Raw genomic sequence first — 27,897 nt, forward strand, 5'->3', positions numbered from 1 at the left:
CTAATTGTGCAATGTATAGCTGAGCTGAGGAAGAGTTAGGGCATACAACATTTACGAGGCTCTGGTTAGGATCAGCTTATTTATATTTGCTTCACCTGTCGCCAGGATCAGTAAAATAAATTGTGAACAACTTCAAGAATTGATCGGTAGTTTCGATCGATGTTCATGAATGGCTAATTCTGAACATTTTACACCCAAAATCACGCAATTTGAAACAACACGGTATCGAATTCGCAAAACAACGATGCAGTATGAATCGTGTACTTGCGACGGCCAACATGTAGGGCAGAGCAAATACATTTGCTTACAGATGAATAGCAGTTATGTCTTTTCCATCCATACCTAACATATAGGGCTACCGTCAATTGTACATATGTATAGGATAAGTATCTTCTATTATAGGGGTCGGGAACCGTTTTCGACCGAAGAGCCATATTTACCCAATATTCTCAATTACTACTCCCAAAGAGCCATACATGTCAGTCAACTGTTACGTCACAATTGACAATCCGTGACGTATTCGTAGCACTGACATATGGGATTCGTATTGTGCGCAATATTTCCTGCCCATGCGTAGGCGGAGCCGATCATGGTCACTACAGCAGTATACCCACTGCAGGGTGTAATACATCAGTGACGTGGGGTTAGGGGGAAGTATTAAGTCAGTGCCTTAGGCGTCGTCTGGTATGAGTGAAGGAAAATTGTGAACCCTTCAATTAATATTGTTGGCGTTTTCTATCGATGTTTATGAATGACTAGATTTTGAACATTATTATTCCCAAAATCACGGAATTATCATATTTATTGTTCGAAGACAAAGCGCGAAAGACGAGGTAACGCACAAATGAGGCAAGCCTCACCTGTGATAGGGCAACACATCGTCAATAGCTCAGAAAACACCGAGCGAGATAGTGTAATAGTGATGCGTTCGCTTTCTCGATCGGTAGGTCGTGGGTTCGATCCCCGGCCAGGTTGGACCAACTACTCGAAAACTGGTATCCGCGGCTGTCCTACTAGGCGCTCGGAATCCGCCGCAAGAAGGAGAAAAAAACGTGGGTGCAGATTAGATGACCTTGTGTTCGCATCGCATCGCCGTCGTCAAGGCGTCTTTCACTGGTGTCAAATGTGATTGTCGCACTGTTTCCGAAAATATAAGTATTGACCGACTTCTAGAGTATTCAACGTTGCGCTACACACCAAGAGTTTTACAGCGGTGCTCTACAACTGATTTTTCCCTTTCGATTTGTAATCAGAACTATCCTAACCCCTGCGTGCGGTGCGCTTTTACCTTTAACCTCTCCCGCCGGCCATCGTATTGCGGAATAGCGTGATGCCATCGCAGTTACAGTGTAGATTTTGTTTGGCTTATACAGCTAGGACCGTGAATGTGAAATTTTGGTTGCTGTACAAACGATTTCAAATGGGCATTCGGTGTAGTTTCAGCTATGCAGTGTGCATGTGCAATTGTGCATATTAGTTGCATGGTCATGGTCATACCTACCGCTGGCTGGAGATGGCAGATGCGGGCCCTTCTACGGTTCTGAAATACCATATAGCCAGGAAGCATCGTCTTAAGTCGTAGTTTCGTGTTGATATCCGCGATGTCGGAAAGCGAAGTAATTTAGTAAGTCAGGTGCTTTCGCAAATATCTCGACAGGTAGAGTATTTAATACGGAGGATGTATCATTTAGGATAATTCGTTAATTTCCCTAGAAATTCGAAACCGCGCAATAAGTCATCGTCGGCAAGTTTCAATTCCCCCTTTGCACACAATAAACAAATTAAACTATTATAAATAAATAATATGCGCATCGATCCTTGGTTACATTTCAACAATTTAGATCGCGCTTCGCATATCACGACCCAAGCCTTGCACTTCGAAATGAAAGCAGTTTCAATGGTACTATGCTACGTTTGTATGTCCATGCATGGCATAAAGAGAATGCGCAGACAACCCGCTGTACCCAACGAAGCTTCATGTAGCATGTGTGACACGCGATTTCAAATTGCAACATACCAACCCCGGCGCCTGAATTCGGGTGATATGTGAAAAGAAATGAAAAATATCTCTGGTTCCCTTTGTATTGGCTCGAGAATCTTGGACACGGTATCTCCTCCCCCCTACGTTGGTGCATCGTACTCCCAAGGGGCCCGTGGACTCCTGTTTAAGAACCACTGCCTTGAGATATTCGGAGAATATAGAATATAGATCATAAAAATCGCCGTACAGAAGTCTCTTCAGAATATCATCACATATAAAGTGGTACGTATGATAGGAAATAAGATATCCCTTTATGCTACACAAAGTGTACATTACGTTGGCAACAAGGCAGTGCTGGGATGACTCGAGTCAACTTTTTGGTATGACTTGACTTGACTCGAGTCACTTTGGTAAAATGACTTGACTTGACTTGACTCGGCGTATCAAAAATGTGGATTGACTCGTGACTCGGAGCAAAATTCACGAGTCAATTTCAAGTCATCAAGTAATCGGTGACGATAAAAATCACTGTATCTTGCATGTTCGGATTGTGCGTCAAACGCTGGCGTAACTCGTGAGAGCAACCAATCATTCAATGATCGTGTGTTTTATTGAGCCTACATTATTCTTTCACAAATATATTGACCACAAACGAAGCGATCGAAGCTTATAGCTTACGATGTCGTAAACTAGTAGTGAAGTAGTTCAATACCAAAATATCTCTTTCTGTTCTCTGTTCTTACCTTAACCGAATCTTTTGTTTTATTTTGAAATGGAAATCGAATATACTTATATACTCCTCAACCATTGGCGCAGACACGAATTGTATCATATCAATATGTATAAATGGGTAATGTATTGCATCGAGTGACTTGACTTGACTCGAGTCACCTTCGAAAATCGATTGACTTGACTTGACTCGAGTCAAAATGTGCAATGACTCGAAATGACTCGTGACTCGAAGGTAGTGACTTGATCTCAACACTGCAACAAGGTGGTCAAGTTTTGTTTATATTTGTAGTATGACAGCACATGCTGGTTAGGAAGGATATTTAGTTGAAAGAACAATCAAACCGATGTCCATGAATTCATGGTATTGAGACAACATTTATACTTTTACACTTCCGTTCTAGACTTTTGTAAGACACCGCTTGTTGGGTTAGGCCCAGTGGTTCTTATACTTTTTAGACCGCGACCCAAATCTGACTTTTAGTGGTATCTCGCGACCCAAGCAACACACACCAAAATGAATGCATTTTGGTGCCGACCAATTATATCAATAACGAAGGGTTTGGCCACCCAGCGACGGTCAATTATCGCCACCGAACTTTTTGGCAACGCACTTTGCCCAGCCGTATGTTGCAGAGATGAGCGGATTTGAAATTTCTATGTCCTAATCCAATCCAAATCCGAACCTTCAAATCCAAATCTAAATCCTAACCCATAACTTTTTCATATTCAAGTCCATGTCCAATCCTAATCCGATTCCAACTGGAAATTTAGAAAAAAATACCAATTTATGCAATGGAGGGATTCGAAAATTTTCTTTCACAATCAACGATTCACTTGATTCAAGATAACTTAGTAACCATACGTACATTAATACCTGATCTGAATAAAGTTTGTCGCCATTCGCCACACGACATTTCAATCTCCCAGAAAATAGGTAAATCCAATCCAAATCCTAATCCGTTCTGAAAAAAATGTCTTATCCAAATCCAATCCAAATCCGACGAAATTTCGCAAATCCTGTTTTTTCAAAACCTAATCCTAATCCATGCTCATCTCTGGTATGTTGGCCCAACGTCATATATTCATGTATCCAAGCGTGGGCGGGTTTTGGCCTCATAAACCGGCAACCGCTCGTTGTACAACTCTACACTAGAGCGTCCCAGGTCTCCGACGGTGTTTTCCAGAGAAACCAATGTTGAAAAAATCTTATCATGAATTCAAACCAATTTGTATAATACAAAGGTCGGCACATTTTCATGATCAAGTCATGTCGTGGTGGCGACTTAGCCGCGTGTCTCGCTTATTGGCCGCGGTACCAAACTCAGTGACCTCTGATATGCTCAAACCAACTACAGTAAATCGCGCGAAAAGCGAAGATATTTTTGTTGTTGCAATGACCTCAAATAATATTACATACATATTAAAAGACCGCTCTGGCACCTTCGCGACCCAAAATTATACCCTTCGCGACCTATGTTTGGGTCGCGACTAGGGCTGGGCAAAATCGAGTACCTGAGTGATTCGATTCTGAATCACGTATTACGCTTCGAGTCGAGTCGAGTTTCGAGTATCACTCATTATGACGTCACAACAGAATATACTGTTTCGAAGTTCAAATATGTACCTTTTATGCCACCACAAAGAATATAATGCCTGTTATCTGTCCCATTTAAGATACTTTGGTATTTTTTCAACCATATTGATTTCATTGCACTTCTTGACAATGTTGTCGGATGATCATGACTTCGGAAATGTGATATTTCCTGTAACGTTCGTAGCTTTGTACTATGTCTCGCATGCTGCGACACGGCCAATCTATTTTTCAAGGCTTCCTCAGTGGAAAATAGCATCAAAACCATAGTTCTCGTTAGTAAATTAACTTTCTGTTGCGAGGAGCGTATAATTTCATTACTCGAAAAAATCGTCTTCTACTACTCGACTCGAATCATTAAAATTAATACTCGATTCAGATTCGAGTACTCGAATCATTGTGCCCAGCCCTAGTCGCGACCCATACTTTAAGAACCACTGGGTTAGGGTTAGGTATAGGGTCAAGGTCGATCACGGTTGGATGTAAACTCACGGCCCATTGGTGATGCAGCTGTGGAACGTAGCACTATTACGCTATCGCATCTCGAAATTTTGTCTCGAGTCAGTAAGCCCATTTACATGGTCTAGTCCTCTTGAAGCTAAGTCGTCTTGAAGTGACGTCATGAGACGGCTTGCCAAAGTGATCGAGTTTACATGGTCATGGTCATGTTTATCGCAGCTCGAGTGATACACAGCACTTTGGGATTCAGCTCGGGAATATGCTACGGCAGTTGAGAATACTTCAACACAATTCTTGAATGACCAAATACACCGTGCATATATTCTTTCTGATAGTTAGGATGGATAGGCAAGTTATATTGTTGGCTGTACTCGCTTCATAAGTTGTGACGCTGAACAAATAAGACCACGTGCATATTATAAAAGCAGTATCATGTACTGATAGAGCTTTCATATTCACCCAGTTGAAATACGTGCCGGTTTCGTGAAACATGAACATGAAATGTTGGTATGTTGCTGTAGTCTAGATTCGTTTTCAAGTACCGGTGCTGTTCAAGTCGTCTCCAAGCGACTTTGCTGCGGAACGGATTGAGCTCAAGACGGATTGAAGCCGTCTGCGTTTTTCTCTTTTTCAAAAGCGAAAGACTAGGATTGACGAGTCAGCTTCGAAGCTAACTCAAACGACCATGTAAATGGGCTTAGTGTCTGGCTAGCGACCAATTATTATTATTTACCTTATTTGGCAAAAGTAGCTATTGATGTAGGCTACACTAGAGACCCTGTATACCAGGGGTTCTCAACCTGGGGGGCGCGGGAGGCTCTCAGGGGGGGGGGGGCGCGAGAAATTGACGAAGTCAGTATAGGGGGGGCGCGATAAATTGACAAAGTCAGTATAAATTGTACGTGTCTCAACATGTGTTTCACATCCATTATGAGAAGACGATTAATGAAGATGAAATTTATTCCATATTCAAGAAAGCTTTCAAAATACCAACTCTAGCAACCGCGCTCAACGAAGTATAGTCTGATTTCAACTTCATTTGAGCAAATTTTTGAAATTCTTTGGTGATATAGAGAGCAATTCCCACGTGTAAGTCATTCATTGCTTCATAGCTTTGACAGTAGCCTAAAGCTTGTCGCGCTGGGCAGCTCTTGTTAGTAGCTTGCGAACTGCACTGCCTAAGACAGCCTTAGATGCAACATAGGTTGCCCGGTTTCGCCGTCAATTAGGCTATAAATCAACACAATTTAATTAATTTCCAAAACTGATCAAATTTAGCCTGGCAGGACAGAACGAAGCCTTGCTCTCTGTACTCACTACCAGCATCAGGATTAGTCTCTGGGTGACCTACCTGGAAATTAATTAATGGATGTCTTGTTTGAAAATAACAAAAAAAAAACATTGAACAAGACATCCATTAATTAATTTCCAGGTAGGTCACCCAGAGACTAATCCTGATGCTGGTAGTGAGTACAAGCAACAAAAAACATTGAACAAGTTTGGAGAAATTTGTCAGCAATGTAATAAAAGACTCAACAACTGGAATGCAGATTCAAAATTGGCGTAAGATATACCTTATGTATACTATTAGATCAGGGATGGGCAGCCTGCGGCCGTAGAAGGGAATTTGAGCGGTAGTCGACGCCTAATTCAATTAGTATGTGTTGGCGGCCGTAGACATGCAAATTGCAATTACGAATTCACTCCCGCATTTTCGAGAGATTTTAATTAATCTTGAAATTTTCTTCGCCCTCCGCGCAATTCAACAAGACTTCATATTTCGATTTTAATGCAACAGCGCCCTTCTTAATCTGAGCCGGAATGGGAATTGGCAAGAAATAACAATTCGTTCGCGGCCCTGATAAATTTTCGCGCTCCGCGCGACAATATGCACCTCCCGGCAACTATTCATAACATGGTCACTCGCGATTTCGGTGCGTACAATAGGCCATTGTGAAAAGTAGAATAGTCCGGAGTTCACCGGTAATGGATATGGACAGTTTACCATGGGAATTTTGCGTCCAGATCGTTCATTGCGGCTATGCCCTGGAATGCGGCCTTACGCTAAATAAGCAATCGAAATGCGGCCGTGATTATCAAAAACGCTGCCCACCTCTGTATTAGATGATGTGCTCTTTTTGACATGACGATAAATGCAAGGGGGGTCAGGGGGGGGGGCGCGATTTTTTTGACCATCTCCAAGGGGGGCGCGTGTCAAAAAAGGTTGAGAACCACTGCTGTATACGGATACGTTTTTTTCGGGATCCGGATCCGATGCTGCTCGATAGAATGGAATCCCGATCCATCCGGATCCTGTTCCGTTTCAAATGTTAATGTCCGGACCCAGAAATACCCTACAAAAGGTTGAGCATCTATTTGACCCTGTCGTCGATGTTTTTTTCAATTACACCTCGGCAATGCATTGAAGTTTGCTATTAGGGATTTTTCGAAATAGAGGTGTGATACGAGTCGCTATATAAATATAATCGTTGGGTTATAATATTCATCTGAACAAGTTACACACAATGTACAATGCGATAAGCAGAGGTGGTCAAAGTAGTCAAGAAAGCTACTCAAGTAGAAGTAGAAGTAGCGAAGAAAAAAATCTACTCAAGTACGAGTAGAAGTACTTTTTCCATAAGCAACCTAAAACTACTTGAAGTAGAAGTAGAATTGACTGACTTTAAATCTACTCAAGTAAGTAAGTAGTTGTGAAAACGAACGTAATTCGTTCACACGGATTGTCAAAAGGTGCAAATAGAGCAATGCGAAAGGTGCCCAGCTTGATTCATATTGATGCATACCAGGAGGTATTCAATTTTTGACAGCATAAGCATTCGCTCGCATCATGGGATAAAAATGATAGTATTGATATGGAAATGCAATACTAATCCTCTGTTTAATCGAACAGCCCGTTTTAGAAAATATCATGGTATGGCGCCCTCCCACATATTACAAGGCTCCTGCTGTAGTCGAAGAGCAATAAGGAGAAGTTGTATAGGATACGGTGTAAACACTTTGCGCGATTATTAAACGTGAATAAAAATATGGTGGATCGTGAAAATGCCATATTGTGTTGCTTTGAGGTTGTCGAACGACACGCATCAGTAGCGACCCTTTACTTGAACATCCACCTCGGCCTAGTGTGCCCGATGTCGCAGTTCTTTTCGACGTTGATTATTTCGAAGCCGCGGCCCTTTCTACTAGTTCTTTCCATTCCGTGTGAGTGCTTTCGTTTTTCGGGTTTTTTACGGGGCTTTTTTGTCGCAGTTCTTACGGTGACAACGGGGGTAGAGGAGCCCAGATGAACCTCCGACGGGTCCTCCAGCTCAGTACGCGCTCATCGTTACCACTTCGCTATCCCCCTCACAATCGGAAAGCTGGATATTTCGAGCAAACTTTTGTAACAAAGCGAGCAAAATTTTCGAGATTGTCAAGGTGCATGCTCGTTTAGTGTTAATTTGTTTATGCTGCCAGCACCTTGCATAGAGTGGCCCGCAGTTGAAACGCAGTAAATTTTAACCAAAGTTGTTACCTTGAAGTGAAAATTGTAATATATGAGAAAGGTTCACAGTGCTGAACCTACCAAGGTTCGTTTGTGAACGTGAACCTCTAAATTTTTGAGATTCACACTCAGAACGCGAACGTGAACCTCACGTTCACACCATCCCTAGTTTTCTTTACTTGCTACCGATGTTACCTTTACCCCATTAAAAAGTTATACAGCAGTAGCCAACACCGCAACCACACGGATTTGGTTTCATGATACAATAAACATGCGAAATCAAGATCAACCCCGTACGCTTGCTAGATTTTTACATCACATACAACGATATCAATTTCATTGATTGGTTGAATATAAACATCATTCGCTGACTACCTATACATGTAGTGTATTTCGCTCTTGATATTGTGTGATTGCGGGCCAAACTCACAGCACAGAGTCAATAAATATTCCAGCAAACGTTATCATAACAAAGCAAGTAAAATCCTTGAGATTGCCGAGGGGCATGCTCGTTCAGTGGTATTTTTTTTATGCCGCCAGAGCCGTGCATATAGCACTATAGTGGCCCGCAGTTCAAATCCAATAAATTTCAACCAAAGATGTTATAATGAAGTGAAAATTGTAATCTATGAAAAAGGTTCACCGTGCAGAACCTACCAAGGTTGTGAACGTAAACCTCTAAATTTCTGAGGTTCACAGACAGAACGCGAACGTGAACCTCACGTTCACACCATCCCTAGTTTTCTTTACTTGCTACCGATGTTACCTTTACCCCATTAAAAAGTTATACAGCAGTAGCCAACACCGCAACCACACGGATTTGGTTTCATGATACAATAAACATGCGAAATCAAGATCAACCCCGTACGCTTGCTAGATTTTTACATCACATACAACGATATCAATTTCATTGATTGGTTGAATATAAACATCATTCGCTGACTACCTATACATGTAGTGTATTTCGCTCTTGATATTGTGTGATTGCGGGCCAAACTCACAGCACAGAGTCAATAAATATTCCAGCAAACGTTATCATAACAAAGCAAGTAAAATCCTTGAGATTGCCGAGGGGCATGCTCGTTCAGTGGTATTTTTTTTATGCCGCCAGAGCCGTGCATATAGCACTATAGTGGCCCGCAGTTCAAATCCAATAAATTTCAACCAAAGATGTTATAATGAAGTGAAAATTGTAATCTATGAAAAAGGTTCACCGTGCAGAACCTACCAAGGTTGTGAACGTAAACCTCTAAATTTCTGAGGTTCACAGACAGAACGCGAACGTGAACCTCACGTTCACACCATTCCTACTTGGAAAGCTCCGTTGTATAACCTATAGTTCCTGCAGATCTGTCACATTTGTTTCATTGCTATTTCACGGACGATCTGACGAGACCGCCAAAAATACATTTTTCTCGGTACACAGCAAGAAAATGACGCAATGCGGGAATGATTTTCCCACAAAAAAGCCAATCAGCATAGCGATAACCCCCCCCCCCCCCCCGAAAAGAAGTCGCATACCACATCCCAAACCATTGCATTGCAGAAAAACATTGCAGAAAAACTCACTCTTTGTGACTTTAACAAAATCAATAGCCTGATAAAGGGGACTCAGTGAAAATGTAATGTTCGACAGTCTCGCCTGGGCGTCCATGAAATGGGCAACTAACCCAAATTTAGATGTCAGTCTTGATAAAGCGATCTATTTACATTCGGGCACGGTCGTGCTTGGTAGGGGTAGTTGAACTTCTTGCTTGCAAGCCATTGTGTCATAGATAACAGTGATATGCAGTTAACCCATCACATAGATCTTTGTTATGCAAGCTATAAATAGTTCATAGCATGTTTTTTAATCACTTATTTACGTTTCTACGCAATATTTGAGAAAAGTTACAGCAAAAATTGGCATGAAAAATGGAGAAAACTTGCAAAAAGTTGCAATATAAAATCCCTATAAACAGATTAAAACATCATAGTGCATAGATTCGAAGTATCTAGAAAGCTGCCGGAAGCTGTAACAAAAGTTGCAAAAGTTATAAAAACGTGCTCTGCTGATGACTAAGAAAATGGTCAGCAAATTTGTGACATACATAAAAGGGCAAAAGATCCCCGTTTTTTTAAGTCCATGCACAATATTTCATCAACAACTGATGATAATAATTACTTGACAAACGTTACTGAATACCAAGATATAGCGACTAGTCACCTCGCGGCAAACTTGTTCAATATTCACACGTAAATCGACTTGTCGTTGCTGAGTGATACGGTACGCTTAATCAGCTGCCGACTATACCGCAAGTGAGAACTAAAGTGCACCTCCCCTTTTCAAGGTACCTCATTGTTGCGAGCGCGAAACGATATTAGTAAGCAATTTATTACTTCGGCTTAAATGAACTATACCTTGACTACGACACTCACAATGCCAAGAGACAACAGCAACATAGATGAAGAACGGTTCTCAGTACGCGAAACAGGCAGACAGTCATTATAGTCCACCCCAGTAGGCCTACATTACGACGAATGATCATGATCATCGACACAGAAAGGTAATCACAAGAAAACTGAAGTCAGTACCGATTTAACAACAAACATACAAAACTCATACCCCTGCTATATCGGTCGTTAGAAAACTTTGGTAAATCCTTGGACTCTTGAAATTTCGTAATTGCGGTAAATGATCGTGATTTGTCTCATTCATGACAATGCACCTGGGCGATGAAGGGGGTCGAGTTGGCACTGCTCCAGCCAGAAAGGTAAATTTTAAAGTGAGTATGTACTGTTTCATCATGTTTAAGCAAAACGAGTGACGCTTCATATTTTCTCCACTTTATACCTAAAATCGAGACCAAAAGATGAGGTCACGTGGAGAAACTGCAATGGCTAGGGAATAAACGTTTTGGAAAGGGTGAGGAAGCGATGACTAGCTACGACGAGTAGCCTCAACACCACAGAGATCGCACGTGGGCTATATTGTATTTAAAAGCATGTAGCTAAGCTCGAATAAGGAAACCTCCGAAGAAAATGGCCGCTGCCCAAACTGTTTTCCCAATTTAATCTTTAATTTGAGCCATATCATATTTGGAGCGGAGTTCCGCACTATCAGACAGGCGGTAGTACCAGTAGGAATATAGGTCGCATCAACGGGTACATTACGGGTATTCAGTGCAACACATTTTGACGATATGCAAAAGTCCATAAGGAACATACGCTATGAGCTTTATATGGAAAGCAGTGATGATCATATTTTTTCAAAAATAGCATCCTGCAGGACTAACTTCCTCATTATCTCGAACCGTAAACATCGATTACTAGACAATATGCAAAGTTCGCGATTCATGAAGGCATTGAGTTTCATATAGGTGGTTGGGCGCTTGGGCAGCATGAAGAAAGAAATAATTTATCGTCGTAGCCTGTAAAGCGCACCGAGCGAGTGGTGACGAGCTCTGCACTCCGAATCCAATTTAGCGCATTAGATAGCCGACGCGTAACACTTCCTCAAGGCCAGACATAATCACCAACAATACAGGTCCAGTCGCAGACTCGACGTATATGATGTATATCGCCCTGCTACTCATTCTTTCCAATGATATCGTAAATGGCGAAGGCTTTGATGATTGCCGTACCGGTAAATATTGGCATAATGCCTACGCAGAGGTTTGGGTGTTAATCGTTAGCGTGTTGCGTACATTCAGGTGAAAATGGTTCCGTGGAAATAGTGAATGTTACTACAGCGGTAGTTATATCGATCGTAAATCAGACCAACGCGAGTGCGTATTTGACATACGAGTATGAGTGGGATATCGTAAATAAGGAAGGTGAGTGTCACATTTCAATCAGCTTGCCGTGTATCTATACATTTATTAAGGCCCTATATACAGCCATTGCAAAACGCAAACTGGCATGAACTTACATCAAATATTTTCTACCGCTGATCTCCCGATGATAGATATGAAGACACGGTAAGGGTTCGTACGAGTGAATAATTGCCTTAATAATAATTGCCTATAATACAGAGTGGTTGGAAAATGCCTCACTACTGTAACAACAATGGGTCACGTTTTGGAGTTCAACTCCAGAATCCCTTTTTAAGTTCGTGGAGGAGGGTTTTTTAAAAGGCTCCTCATCGCTATCCAATACTCAACTCTTACGCGGTGCCGTACAAAAGCCTAGAAAGAAAGAATGTGAGCATCTGGTCGCATGGAAGATTATTATCAATCTTGTGTAAAATGACCATAAAGATGTCGATACACCATGCAGCCTACTATACAGCAACAACAACAACAACAATAACAACAACAACAACAACAATAACGATAATAAGATCACCATGAACACAGCCAAAGTTCTGATTCTTTAATGATTTCCAGGCATGCAGTCACGTCGTCACGTCATTGCAAGTATGAAGTTGACCTTGTACTAATCCAGAGGCTCGTGTAGTATTTTAATTGATGAAGATTGCAAGTTTGCTACTAAATATGGTGATCAACTAGTTCTACTTGTCATTCGGCCTTCACCGTGGAGGGCAGGGGTGGGGCAAACTACGGCCCGCAACGCCGTTCTGTACGGCCCGGGAGATATATTGATGAAATGCGTACTAAAAATCGAATTCATGCAGCGACTTGATTACACTTTTATTGGTATATTTCACCATGATACTTCTAAAGGCAGTGGTTCTCAAACTGGGGGTGCGCCCCCCGTGGGGGCGTGAAACCTTCTGAAGGGGGACTAGAAGCTGAGCTCGATTGAAAAGTTTTTTCGCGCTCTGCGCGATTTCCTTACCATTCATAATTTTTGCTCTGCATTTCTATCATCCGCAGTCATAACCTTACATGCCATTAAACTATCCGTAAGGTTTGCCAGCATCCTGGTTACGTTTTGTGATATAACGATAAGGGGCGCGCGAAATCTTTCACCACAATAAGGGGACGTGTATTGAAAAGTTTGAGAACCCCTGTTCTATGGTAAATACTTCTTGTATTTTTTTATGTTTAATTGCTGACGTGACAGCCCGATCTCAAGGCCCATAAAGGTTTCAATTGCTAAACATCACAGAAATCGAAAACGAGATTGACATAATTCGGATGACGAGTGTGATTTCAGATTGGCCACTCCAATTTTAATTATTTCAGTGATGTGCTAATAAAAAACAAAACGATTCGCCCGTGTCTTAGGTAGATTTGTTCTCTGTATGCGTAGAATTAGGGTATTTATATTTTATCTACACATAGTAGAGGCGTGTTTGAAGCTAACATGGTTATGATGCTGTCAGCATTGTGTGTCCTGGAACAGAACCAAATGTGGAATTGGTAAATCTATGAACAGATCGCTGCTCACAGATTTAAATTTCAACCCTGTTCTAAGAATCGGGACAACCGACTTTCATCTCTAGTTTTGAAAAATTAGTTATTGAGGTCCACCATCCTATGAAATCTTGCCACTGTTTCTGACGCTATATATATATAGTCAAATACCAATATTGCATTATGGTTTATAATCCCAATATATATATAATCAAATAGCAATATTGAATTTTGGTTTATAATCCCAATTTTATATAGTGCGGCCCGCAAATGGATTCAGATGTTGAATGCGGCCCGCGAACTCAAAAGTTTGCCCATCCCTGGTGTAGGGGTTGACACAGCGGGCCAGTATTATGCACTATGGTTTGGCCAGAGTTTTCACGCAAGATGTCCTTCCTACCTCAACCCGAACTATTTGTCCGCGCTTGGTGCAGGCGCTGAATAGAATTTTACTCGTTAGTAGCTTTGTTGTTGCAGTCGCCGATGGAACTTGAGCCACATCTGCATGCTTATAGAATGATGACACTAACGGAGAACTCTATATAGCTGTCATCATTCATATGTCATGATTCATCATTTAATAACAGGGATACAATTCGATGGATTTTTGTACAAGTTGGAAGCCACAACATCTTTATACTCGGATTTGGAAGATTATGATTATGCAACGTAAGCTTGAAGATGTTGTCGTAGGGATGGTGTGAACGTGAGGTTCACGTTCGTGTTCTGTGTGTGAACCTCGGAAAATTTGAGGTTCGCGTTCACAACAGAACCTTGGTAGGTTCTGCACTGTGAACCTTTTTCATATATTGCTATTTTCACTTCAAATTTATGGACTTTCAACTGCGGGCCACTCTATGCATGGGGCTGGCAGCATAAACATTCAACACTAAATGAGCATTGAGCATGCCCTTGACAATCTCAAAAATTTACTTGTATTGATACAAAAGTTTGCTCGAAATATCCAGCCATCCGTTTGTGCATGTTTAGTGTCTGTGATGTGAGCTTGACCCGCAATCACATGACATCAAGAGCGAAATACACTGTATTTTGTCAGCAAATGATCCTTATTCAACCAATCAATGAGATTGATATCGTCTTCTGTTGTAAAAATCTAGCAGGCGTACGGGGTCAATCTTGACTACATTGTATACTGTATCATAAAAACCAAATTCGTGCGACTGGGGTGTTGGCTATACTGCTGTATAACTTGTTAATCGGTAGAAAGTATAGAAACCCATTTTGCACTCTGCTCAATATTCGTGGCAATACTCAGACGCCGAATACATTGTCCGATCAGGTCGAAATTGTTGGCAAAGCGACGCAAGATAGCCTACTGACTTTATGGGATTATTTTATCATTTGATTGCCCAGTTGATACATTTGGCGACCTTTCAAACGTCAATATGTACCTAAGTACTGAGCTATTATGTGGCTCCGAGTCGTCGCTCGGTATCAGTATACAGTAGATTAATATCGGCAATCACCTAATTGAAATATGGGGTTTAAATTAGCAATATGACGTCACGTGACGTCATGAGGTTCACGTTCGTGTTCACACAGAACCTTTCAAAAAGGTTCACGTTCACACGAACCTGAACCTTTCAGAGGTTCACACCATCCCTATGTTGTCGTCTGTCATTCGTTTATATCTTGGCAGAAATATGAATTTTTCTACGCAGTGACGTAAGAACTTGCAATGTCACAAGCACAAACGAACTTTGGGCGACTTCAGAAAATGGCACCTCCGTACGCTGCCAAATGCCATGTACACGATACTTTCCGGAATTCCCGTCAAAATGCCACGAGTCAGACTCCGTGTGTACTTTGAGAAACGAGAGAGGGTTCCGTCCTTTACATAAGGTGAGATTTCTGGTTTCTGACAATTAGAAGCACCGGTGGTGATGTGGAACGATCAGGCACCCTGCCCGAAGAAATATCTTATTTTATCATATCGGTCTGGCCTAGGATAGCGAGAATCTAGACCAGTGGTCCGTAAACAGGGCTTACACGAAGTCCAGGGGTACGCTGATTCAGTCTAAGCGGTTCAGCGGTGGTCAAGACACACCCCCAACACATATACTAGTAGTGATGACACGCCCGTTTGGCCATCATTGACTGCAGGTCGCAATCAGTATGGTCGAATCGTTGCAATTCGCATCACGCTATTGCGGGGCACTCTTTCAAGGTGAAGCCTTGCATTTCCGAACTGGTAGCAGGAAGATTTGTACCGCGCTGCATTGATTTGCAATTACTTTTCTTTGTGATAATCATGTTTTAATGATTTTATTCTTTTAACATGGTTATTGATTCACAATTCATTTTGTTAGATGATGCAAGACTACTGCACGTCGTTTCGATGCAGTCCTATTTTTTCATTCAATTTTGTGGTGTTTTGAATTGATAACAATGTCAGCAGTATTATCTAGCAAAGCATTAGATATGTAATGTGGTGGATATATATTTTTGTTATTCAACGTAACGGTTCGCCACCTCAGTAAAGGTTGAGAAGTATTTCATACCTGACTCTTTGACAAAATGCAAATGACTTGACGGGAGATCATTGCAACAATCTCTCGATTGAGAATCTATAGAGCACGCCGGAAGTATTAGGTATCGAGCTGCCGCACAGGCTTACTTTTTCCCGAAGGAACATCTATTATCCAGTAACGTCACTTATACTGAACGCTCTACACTACGACAAGCAATCCAGTAGAGGTGAGAGCGTGGTCGCATAGAATGTGAGCGATAAAATCGAACAGTTATTGGTCTCATGGGTCCAGGCAAATAATAACCAAGGTATTGTTTAAGGGCCAAAGAACAGTTCTGGTGGCTGCAGATTTTGGTGAAAAGTATGTTTTTAAATTGTATGCATATCAACACTGGGCGATTATAAGCGAATATAAACACGATGAAATCACGATTTTCTGCAAGGATGAGTTGATTACTAAAAGAGGATTCGCGGAAACTGAAGCAAGCAAGCACTGCCGCAATGTGTCAACAGCGAGCAGTAAGTCGATGAGTGCCGCTACGAGTTTACGAGAAACTACAAGATATTGTTTTCAGATCCTTCTTTGATTTCTGGTCCTGTGGCTAATTTTTACAGCGACAGTGTCCGTTACGATATGTCTTCAAATACAGCTGAAGCTATATTTCGCTGGAATGAGCCATATGACATGTCCCTAAGTTCCCCACCTATAAAGGAATATGCGGTTTCTGTCTCGCAGGGCCATTGCGAGATGTCATTCATCGTGAGTCTTTCAATATCATCACCTTCTTATTGCTACTTATAAATTGTAGCATATTCGGTTTTTGTCCATGCCGTTACTTCTATGTCATAAGGAAGTTCGTATATTCAGTGACTACTTGGCCTGCCTATTGCCCAAACCTGTTGCATTCTACTCTTACCCAGGGTTGTGTTTAAAACAAAAAATCAATTTAAAACAAACATGTTTAAAACAAGGCCATCATTTAAATCATGTTTTACTGTTTTTCTTCAAGCCACGACGTCACGAATATTCAATTGCGACATAATAGTGGATTGATATTCACAATTTAAAATATAAGGTCAATATAGCTCCTTTGACGAAATAGGCTTCCAACCCCTGTAATATACGGACCAAAAATATCTTTAACCAGGACTACATCGTCTTGCAGCATTTCACTGTCGGTGGTCATCATCATTGGAACATTCAGTCTGTACCATTGATCTATATCTACCTACTATAGCTGTTGAACCGACTATTTCGAGGGTTCCAACTATCGCATATCGTATACGCGGCTATATCGGGTGGTAATCGCCGTCCGTAGGCTCACACAACATGTGTTTGGAAAGAAATTACACAATTATGACATAATTATAAAACATAAAAAATGTTTTTTATTTTTAAAAAGGCCTTTGTTTAAAACACTGTTTAAAATATGTTTTAAACAAAGTGTTTTAAACAACCATTTGTTTTAAATGCAACCCTACCTATACCCAACACCATAAGCGTACTTAAAATTATTGTTGCGCAATCAAATACTGATTTGGAAAAACCGCACATAAAATTATGCTTAGTTATCAAAATCTGCAATTGAGTTTTCAAAATCACGCACCTGAATCATTAGCTCATACACATAGAGAAGAAGCCGATCTGACCAGTGACAAGAACTTGGTGTTCTTCACTCTATGTCACCAGTCTTCTTTATGTGAACTTCGTCAGTGAGAACTAGCAGTAATAAATATTCCGTAATATAGTCTTGAAACCGTAATTATCGTTGATTCAAGTATTACTCTTATTGGAACGAGGCACATAATTTCAGTCGTTGAAAAAACCCTCTCTCAATACTCGACCTGACTCATTAGGCCCTGCAATTAATACTCTATAGGGATTCGAGTATACGCGAATCATTTTGCCACATACTTGTAATTATAGCAACTGTGTCATTCAGATTAGATTGTGCATTCCAAGCATTATTTTCCGAATATTTATGGGTGCCGTCTAGGATGCCGCTGGCGGAGCGAACGACTCATACTTTAACGTAACGATCTCGGAAATACAAATTGGGCGTCCAAATACCATATTCGTAACGCCGACCAACCCTGAGGGTCAAAGGGGCGTGAAGTATGCTCATGAATTCACTATACCAGGTTTCAGTTATTCTTTTATTATTGATTTACTCACTTCATTCTGTGAAAGCCTCACATGATTTCGAACTAACGCGGTAAGAAGTCCATCCCCACACCTGGAAATATAATGCAATACCGGTAAACTCAAACCCCTGCGAACGATAATGTTGTCGTTCCGTATCTACAGAGATAAACGCATGTCGAGATCCATATCGGTATTGCCATTGGTTCGCCGATTGCGTGGATCACGCGGGTGATGACAAAACAGTGGCAGCATGTAGGTGCAAACCGGGGTATGATGGCAATGGCGTCAATTCCTCATTCAGTACGGGCGACGGATGTACAGATTTCGACGCCTGCATAGCCCTTGAGGTAGCCGTATGCGATGATAATGCCAAATGTGTGGACAATCCTCCCCCGTCAAAGACAGCAATGTGTGTTTGCGGGTATGATGGTGCGTCTGCCACATGTAGATAAGAACATAAGTGATCATATACGTTCATTATAGGTCAGGATTTTTTGGTGATGGCAAAAGAAAAGGATCTGGTTGTAGGAAAATTTCGTCGATTGTCCTTCCGGCGTTGGGTGTACCTATGGGTCTACTTTCACTGTTTACTATTTACTGCTGTGTGAAAAGACTGCGACACATAAAGACCGGGTATGGTATAAGTGTGAACTTTTAAGCAGCTGGAAAGTACAGTAATCCCTGTAACCAAGACTTACATATATTGTGACAAGTTAAGAATTACTAATGCTGAAATATTTGAAGACGAAAAAAGTTTTCAAAATTCTTTGCATCGACGGGTACGAGGTACACTTGCCCCCTGGAATATGACGTACAAAATCAGAGCAATACTGCTGGAGTCTTTGGAGCTACGTACGAGCTTCGTCGAGATGCGATTGAACGAAAAGGTATTCATGAATAGCTTGTGTGATATGCGTGATATAAAGACTCTTCGTTTATTGCAGGAGTTTTAGGTCGCGGAAATTTCGGAGTCGTGTACAACGGTGCACTAAAGACAGAACGCGGGACCGTACCAGTTGCAATCAAAACTATGGCAGGTCGGCCGCACTTTCTTCATTTGCAGTATACGTACACTACGTAAAGCATCGCTAACAACCAATTTATAAGTCCTTACATCAAATTATATTACGAACACAATGAGAAAACCCATAATCTGATTGGCAGAATAATTAGGCTCGTGTGGACACCCACACTCGCATTCACTGAAAAGGTGCAAACCTTGATTTTAGTCGCCGAGATCTCGTATATATGTATTATTAGGTATGAAATCGCGCCATACGAAATATGAGAACAGTTTCCTAATATGATAGGTCAGTAGATGTCATGCAAGAGCCATTTTATTGTCTCGTTTATAGGTCTGCAGCTGCACTCTGCACTCTGCATGCTTGATTGTAGCTGCAACTATGGAGTATGACATTATAGATAGGCTAACCTCCGTAGGTTAGCTATATATAATGACATACTCTGTACTGCAACTGTCTCAATCTCGCCGAAGAAATTGTAGACCACATTCGAATCGTGGACTCAATACTGCTGAACTAATCAATTTAGCAACCTAATGACTGTCACTGAGTTTCGGGGCTGCAAATTACATGACTATACCCTCTTCATTAGGCAGCTAATAGTTTTGCCAGGTTATACATAATTACAATACTCATAAATTGGTGATTTACCGCCTCGGGATGTAAAAGTATATGGTCTAAAATAGAAATTCAGTGTTGAAAGCAGTGATTGCGTCATTGATGACTGGCAAGATGCCGTTTTAATTAGTAGCGGAACGACTGAAACTTGCTACGCCAAAAAGTTTCACTGCCGCGTTACAGAATAAATCAACGTCAAACAGGATTCGGATCGAATGCGAAAATGCGACAGAGCAGCTTAATCCTATCTCATTTGCGTATGCTTACATTGTGGTGAGAAACGTGACGTATAGGTGTTATTTTAAGGAGACACAAACTTGATCTATCGATACCACCCGAAGATGACACTGGAACTATAGCCTCTTTTAACCTGCCATACGTTTGCAATCATTGAACATGAGATTGGTATGTGAGTTGCTGATATAAAAATTCATTGTGTGTTATGAAAATGCAATCAGAAGGACCGTGTCATCGTTCCCTAATTATGTGACCTCGAGTTTCTTGTCGCTGCAGACCAAAATTGTTTTCGGAATGTGGAATGATGAATATTGTATGTCAATTTGATAAAGTTGTCGGACGGTGTGGATGCGTTTATTAACATGCTGCCGACGTGATTTTCCCATAATGTTGATGATTTCCAAAGAAGTTCTCGGTTCCTAGCAAGTTTCCTTTTTTCTGACTCAAGATTAAGGAGGTTCGCATGCCAAACACTGACGCAAACTTATACTTATAGGTCTCGGCATCCATGTAGCCAAACGTACCCTTCATCCGAGCGTACTCATCAATAACAACAACAGTAGTAACACATCTGGTTCACGTATGTATATACACGAGCAGATAATAGCGCGCACGGCTACGTAAAGGGAATCAGGGATTAATATCAAATAGTATATAGTTCGTCGATACGTTGACGGACTCGTTAATCGTACGTCAGCCCGAATAAGACATCCGTTAGTTTACGTCATAGTAACGCTGCATAGAGCCGCTACGACGCAATGATAGTCGCGGCCAGACCATAAGAACAGATTGAAGGAAACGAATGTGGAAACGCAGGGATCGATATTGTGCACAGCCGTAAAGCGGTTAGATAATATTTGCATTCATGTGTGCTTACTTTAGAACCGCGTAACCGCGAGACCGAAATGGAATTTTTGGCAGAGATCGCCCTGATCATAAGTATAGGACAACACGAAAGTGTACTGGGTCTCATCGGATGCTGTACTTCTGGTCCTAATCCTCCATTTCTCGTCACGCAGTATATGAAGTACGGTGATTTACTTCACTTCCTGTGGGACTGTCGAGAGGTTGGTACTGCAGACATTGTTTTCGCGCGCAAAAAATCAAATTTTTCAACAATTGCCCATTGAAATTAAGGAAAGCAACAGAGCTCGCCAACAAATTTACATATTCACGGAAGGGAATATTTACTATATCGCGATGCAAGTTGCGAGCGGTCTTGAGTACGTTACTGGATTGAGGATCATTCACGGCGACATCGCAGCTAGAAACATCCTCGTAGATCAGGTGACTTGATTCACGCGATCTCCCAACTATATGCCTACACTATACAGCGGGGTTTCTCAAACTTTTTTAAACTACTCAACCTTACTTCCTGAAAATAATGTTGCCTTCATAATAAGTAGATCATACTGGCTCTGTTAGCACTAATCAGAGATCTACAGTAGGCTAGGTTGTAACTTTCATTACTGCGGCAATTGAGTAGTGCGGAGCATGGACCGGAGCCGGATTGGATATCCGGCCGGAATTTTTCAGTTTTGGCCGGTGCCGGATCGGAGCTGAATCAGTCATTTTTCTGATACGGCCGGATCCGGATCAGTACATTTTCTTGACACGGCTAGAATCTTTATTGATGAGCATGACTTTTGTAACTGAATAACTATCAACCAACCAATCACACGCAAGTGACCGCCAAGCCAGTGCGGAAATAAACGTGCCATATTGATAAATTCACGGTACCACCGTACCGTGTAGGGCGGAGCATGGGCCAGAGCCGGATTGGATATCCGGCCGGGCTTGTTCAGTTTCAGCCAGAGCCGCATCAGTACTTTTCCTGATACGGCCGGAGCCTGATCGGAGTCGGACCAGAGAATTTGTCGATCCGCTCCGCACTACAATAGAGACACATATATTCACTACAGTTAATGTGTATGAGGCGAAGAACGTTACACGGCAATGTAAAAGTATGGTGGTTTAAGCCTTAATTAACACTGCAATTGGTAAGCTTAAACATTATGTGAAAGCATGGTGGTTAAAGACTCAATAAACTCTGCATTTATTCGGAAAGCTTAAATGTTTTTCTCGAATTTCAGCCAACCGGCAAAGTCGCTGCTGCTGAAAATTTTCACAGCACCAGTAAAATTAACGTACTAGCGCACCCCCGAAAGCTCTCCCACATACCCAGCTTTAGAAACACTGCTATACAGGAATAAGAAGACTATTACAAATCTCTCATGGTGCAGGGACTGAAGTGCAAGATATCTGACTTTGGATTGGCGAATGACGTATACAGGTACGGGATGGTAAAAAACGCCAGAGAGAAGAAAGTGCCAATGAGATGGACTAGCCCTGAACGGATGCAAGCCGGCATGGTACCCATCACATGGCGCAGCGACGTGTATGACACAAACATAACTGATGATGCAATGAATCCATAACGCAGAATTCTTGGTTATTTTAGATGGTCTTTTGGTATATTATTATACGAGATGACCACGCTTGGAGCGAATCCGTTTTCTGAAATACCGATTCATAACTTGTTTGAAAAGCTTTCGTCTGGATACAGAATGGAGAGACCATCGTCCTGCAGTCCGTTCTTGTGAGTAAAATGCATATATTACTCCAATGAACAGTGTCAGACAAATACAATGCTATGAGGCATGGTCCTATTGAAGCATCTGATGACCTCAAGTCCCTTTAATAGGTCTTGGACACTAGGTCGTTAATCGACGGTTTGCTTCCACAGGTACGACATAATGACAAAATGCTGGGATTGGGTCCCCTCGAAAAGACCAACATTCAAAGAACTCAGGCAAATTATGCAAAATGCTAAAACGTACACAGGAGAGAATTACGAAGACATCATTTCGCCAGTTGTTACTTGAGCACCTGACGAGCAGAATGGGTGCATTTTGATATGTACGCGAATATGCGATATGTTCGGGCAAATTTTAACTTGGCACATTTTAGTGCACGATAGGACATGTCACACTACGTTGAAAATTGAAACTTAACAAAATGGAACCTTCAATACCATGTTTTTAAACCGAAGGTAGTTTCACGCATGACTGAGTTTGTATCATTCGAGTTTCAAATGGACAGAACTTTATCATGCGATATCGCAAGGAACTCATGGCATCGCCGTTTTTGGTGACGAAGACTTATCTACATGCTATATGTTTGAAACCTTCATTGCTTGTAAACGCGCTACGTGGTTTAGTGGCGGAAAGTGCATGTATAAGGGCCGGATTATAGCACTTATGTCAGCGAACCATGAATAAATCTCGAAAATTGAAGCCAATCGAAAGACACGAATGTAATTTTCCGATGCTAATTACCGATGAAATGTATTATACACTGTGGGGGTTGGTCCGCCGTTCCATTAAACACCAGGGGTTACCGCAGTGGTTCCCAACCTTTTTCCACCCACGTACCATTTCAAGGTTTTATGCAGTGCTCGAGTACCACCTACAAAAATTACGCGCGCCGAAGACAGTCCAAAAATGTTTTCACCATGTTGAGCTACCGAAAGTGTTATTTTCTTGATCTTGTTTGAACAATAACTCATACGACGAGGTTGCAATATGAAATCAGTATCTTATCAGTAGAATAACTTAAAGGGAGCGACACGATCCAGAGTACAGATAAACGAAAGACCAGCAGACAACAGAACACAGGGTATAAATACGAAGCACGACACACGAGGAAATAATGATTGACGTTAATTACTAATCCTCGACAAATAAGAGACAACGATACCAACGTAAAATGCACGAACATAACAGTCCTCCCCAGTAAGTTAGGAGTACAAGGCAATTTACGTTGGCCGATAGGAATCAGTTTGTTTTCTAATTCTAAGCGGATAACGTTTGCCCGACGTTCGAGCAGGACTAGCTGCAGGACGTTGTGCCCTATGCCTGCTGACCAATGGTTGCTCATGCTCAGCTTGTGATTGCTGAGGCTGAGCAAATTCCTGTGTGACTATATCCCTAGCAATGGAAATCAAGCGTGGCTGGAGTTGGTTTTTATGCCTTATCCAATACCCATGATCTGTTTTGACAATGTACAACACGCGTCCCAGTATTTCCGTCACAACGCCAGCAACCTGTTTTGGTCCGCGTCGGTAACTGCGAGCGTAAACCGACAAACCAATCTCGAAATGAGTGATTGATTGTCTAGGAGTAACGGGTTTCGAATTTTCGATATATCGTAAGGCGAGCTCAAACGTAACAAATTGCGCGGCTGCCGACCATGCAAAATCTCAGCAGGCGTTTTCCAGTCTATGCCCGGGTGCGGTGCACATCGGTACGTAGCGAGAAGTGTTTGGAGCGCGAAGTTGAAATCTTTTCCCTCGTCGCAATTTTTTATCATTCTAGCTTTTAAAGTCTGGACGAAACGCTCCGCTTTCCCGTTCGAGGCAGGGTGAAAACTGAAAAGACGGTGATACGATATGGCTGATTGCCAAATTCGAAAAAGACGTATCGAATTCATTCGATGTGAATTGCGGTCCATCATCCGTGACAATTGTTACGGGCAAGCCTTCGATAGAAAAGACTTCCCTCAAAGCGTTGACTACACACAAGGTTGTGGTAGATCCGACATTCATCACTTTAACGAAAGGATATTTCGAATGCGCATCGACGATGACAAGAAACATTCTGAGCTGAGCTACCGAAAGCAGCGAAACATAAAATAAACTGCCCATTTTAAGGCGCAGTATATGATTTCTGTAGTGCAGGGGTGGGCAATTATTTTTCCCCGCGGGCCAAATGAGAAGCAGAAAATATGTTGGCGGGCCGAGTCAGAAATTTTAGCTGTATTCTAAAGCGTATGGATTTATTTCTAAATTGAAAGCAATGATTTACACATACACTAAATGGTGCTCAGTGGATGTGTTGATATTGGGGAATGAGAAAGAGACGGTTTATTACCAAAAAAAATATTTGTTTTCCGTCATATTTTGAAACAATGTTACGCATGATACTTCTTGACTGTCTTTAAACCCATATCCGCGTTTTTCTATTAATACATTAAAATGTATTTGGGATGGCCGAAACAGCCCGTCGTCAGCCCCCCCCCCCAAACGTTGGTCTCCCCCCATAGAGTTATAATCCAAACTCCTGGGGCTTTGCCCCCAGACCAGACCCCATCGGCCGGGATGCACACTTCTCAGCGAGATTTCTAGTATACACTATACAGGTGGCAACGTTTTATGCCCTAATAGCGCGAAGCGCTAAATTTTTCCATGATTCATGATTCAATCGGTCAATAATATTGGTAATTGCATGTATATTGCTATATTTTTTCTAACCTGTCTCAGCCCACGTACTCAGTTTTACTGCTAGAGCTGAGTGAGGAGCTGTCTTGGAAATATTCGGGAGGGCCCGTTGGTATAATTACTTCGTTACATGTTATTATTTCGTGACCTCCCATCTGCTACGTGAAAGTTATTGAAATCACCAAAGCATACTAAAGTAAAGGACGCACACGGTTCCCAATTGGTATTTCTTCACTGGAAAATATTGCCTATGGTTTTCGGTCAACATAAGGGCAGTCCTTTTGGCCGAGGTTTTCTCTCTGTCGAGCTTTTTTCCCTTTACTTAGTTAATTTGATTAGCAGTTAAAATTGCAGTGCCTTATCGGAATCCGTGTTGGCCTAAACTTCATATATCTTGGCGTGTCGTGGCTCGGTAATGGCTGACACAGAAATGCCCAATTTTATAATCCATTGATCTCTAAATCGCGGCTATAGCGCGAGAAAAATTTGAAAGAAGTTGCATAAATTAAAAAATAAGATACTCTATAATTTATGTTCATTCACGAAATAATTTTGGACTCCCTTCGGGCTCGCCCCCCAATTGGGGGTTTGGGGTGCGGCAGATACGTTTCAGGGGATACTATAAAGCTTATTGTCTTGGTAGCTGGTTTCCGAGAAGTGTGCAGCTTGCCGAAATGGCCTTGTTGTTGAGCCAAGCTTGCAGTTATTCTGAAATTCGCCGCCCCTTGAGCGAGTGTATGTCTTCCTGTTTTTGTCATAGAACCGACTTAAATTATACTCCTATAACTATGATATACTCATTACTCATAGAAATCACGGGCACTGATTAACTTGTTTTACGAATTATGGATTTGGAGACGCATCACGAAACAATTTGAAACACAGACCGTGTAAGTAATGCGTAATGTGACAATGGTAAAAATGGCAAGAAGGTTTGGCCATTCCGTGTGACTTTAATTGTAGCGGCATAATTTGCTACATTGACTTTACTTTGAATCTAAATTACGCATGTGAGGTATTGCGTAATCGCGGCATGTTAATGAACAGGCTTGATAGTAAACGAATTTCCGGCTCCGTTTATTCTTCCTATGGTTTATACATCCACGCAACAACATTAAAATGTAGGTTTTATATTTTCAATTTCAAGCAACCTTTCGCGGGCCGCACTTTGCCCAGGCCTGCTGTAGTGGATCCATTTGGAATTCTTGTGGTCAAATATATTAAAACGAACTTTGGTTAGGTAAGAATCCCAATGCTTTACGACTAGATCTCTTCCCGTAGGCCGTCATGGCGTCATTGGTGGGATTGCCCCTACACACGACGACGACCTTACCACGTTACGGCCACGGCTTCGAAAAACTCAAAATGAACCCCACCTGAACTAATAATTCCCTTCGGTCGAAAAAAAAACAGAATCTATACTCGCGTACCACCTGGAAGACCTTCGCGTACCACTAGTGGTACGCGTGCCACAGGTTGGGGACCACTGGTTTACCGGAACCAGTACATGCTCGTCTTATCCATCATCGGTCGCAGACAATTAGGCCGCATCAGTAACTGTTGTGCAAGGTGGTACACTCGAAAGCAGAACCCAACTCAGAATTCTATCGCGGTTATAAATCCTATACGCTCCAATGGACAAGAATCATTTGGGTTAAAATGTTGTGTTTGTTTTATATCGTGTTATAAGTCCGTGGTATGCTCTGGTTTTCTGTACCACGGGTGTATATTGGCAACCGTACATCAAGGGTGTGAATATGCACTATGTTTTCGGTAAGAGTGTACGTCGTTTTGCAGTGCCGTACACAGGTGAGGTTGGTGTTCCAAGACGAAACCTTGTTCTTCCGAAACGCTAATTCTACCTCCAATATTTACAGGCTCATTCGTAATTAATCACTTGGTATCACGCTGTAGCTTTTCGACCGAACAATACGACGTCACTTTCCAAGGTCACGTCTCGCATTTATGAACTGGCATATGAAAGGGTCGCCAGATTTGCGATAGATATTCATTATGTTTTCGTTTTGTGTGAAAATTAATTCAAAGATGTTGTTCTGACGCTCTGTTAACGCACAGTTCATTTTTGCGCCTGTCGTCGGTGGTAATGTATTAAATGTGTATTGTGACTCTGCGAAGATTTGGGGTTCTGAAAGGCTTACAGATTAGCGTCAGTGTTCCGCGGGTCAGTAAATGTGAGGCAGCACTGTTCTAATTGCCTTTTACCCCAGTTACATGTTGGCCTTACCCGCACCCGCACTCGACTACTCGGGACCTATCATCTGGAATGCATTACCATCACATATCCGTGAATTGCCTTATAATAGATTCAAAAAAGCCCTACTTGATCACATCTTGTCGTTACACTAACACTGTTGCCCTACCTCGCCCAGACATTGCGTCATTGATCATTTGCTACCATTGTTTAATTTTTTTTCTATTTTCCTTTCTTAACTAAACATTTTTTTACAGCCAGACTGTTCTGAGTCAAGTGTACCTGTTTGATGCTGGTGTGATCAGACTAGATGACCTTCACGGTC

At 41.8% G+C, this 27,897-nt stretch overlaps 1 protein-coding gene across 1 annotated transcript; it reads left to right on the forward strand.

Moving 5' to 3' along the window:
* The first annotated feature begins 11,596 nt into the window (after positions 1-11,596).
* LOC145433129 (uncharacterized) lies at positions 11,597-23,383 on the forward strand. The gene is made up of 16 exons (XM_080310069.1): positions 11,597-11,893; positions 11,961-12,083; positions 14,156-14,237; positions 15,251-15,431; positions 16,380-16,578; positions 16,635-16,819; positions 18,057-18,201; positions 18,368-18,626; positions 18,689-18,838; positions 18,950-19,092; positions 19,150-19,242; positions 20,965-21,149; positions 21,220-21,369; positions 22,326-22,480; positions 22,544-22,681; positions 22,829-23,383. Exons 1-16 carry the CDS (start codon positions 11,818-11,820, stop codon positions 22,965-22,967), a joined length of 2,403 nt encoding a protein of 800 aa, XP_080166195.1. The 5' UTR covers positions 11,597-11,817; the 3' UTR covers positions 22,968-23,383.
* Positions 23,384-27,897: the final 4,514 nt, after the last annotated feature.

This window comes from Botryllus schlosseri, chromosome 2, assembly GCF_051294905.1.
Source record: "Botryllus schlosseri isolate E-star chromosome 2, Bs_hap1, whole genome shotgun sequence".
Taxonomy (NCBI): domain Eukaryota; kingdom Metazoa; phylum Chordata; class Ascidiacea; order Stolidobranchia; family Styelidae; genus Botryllus; species Botryllus schlosseri.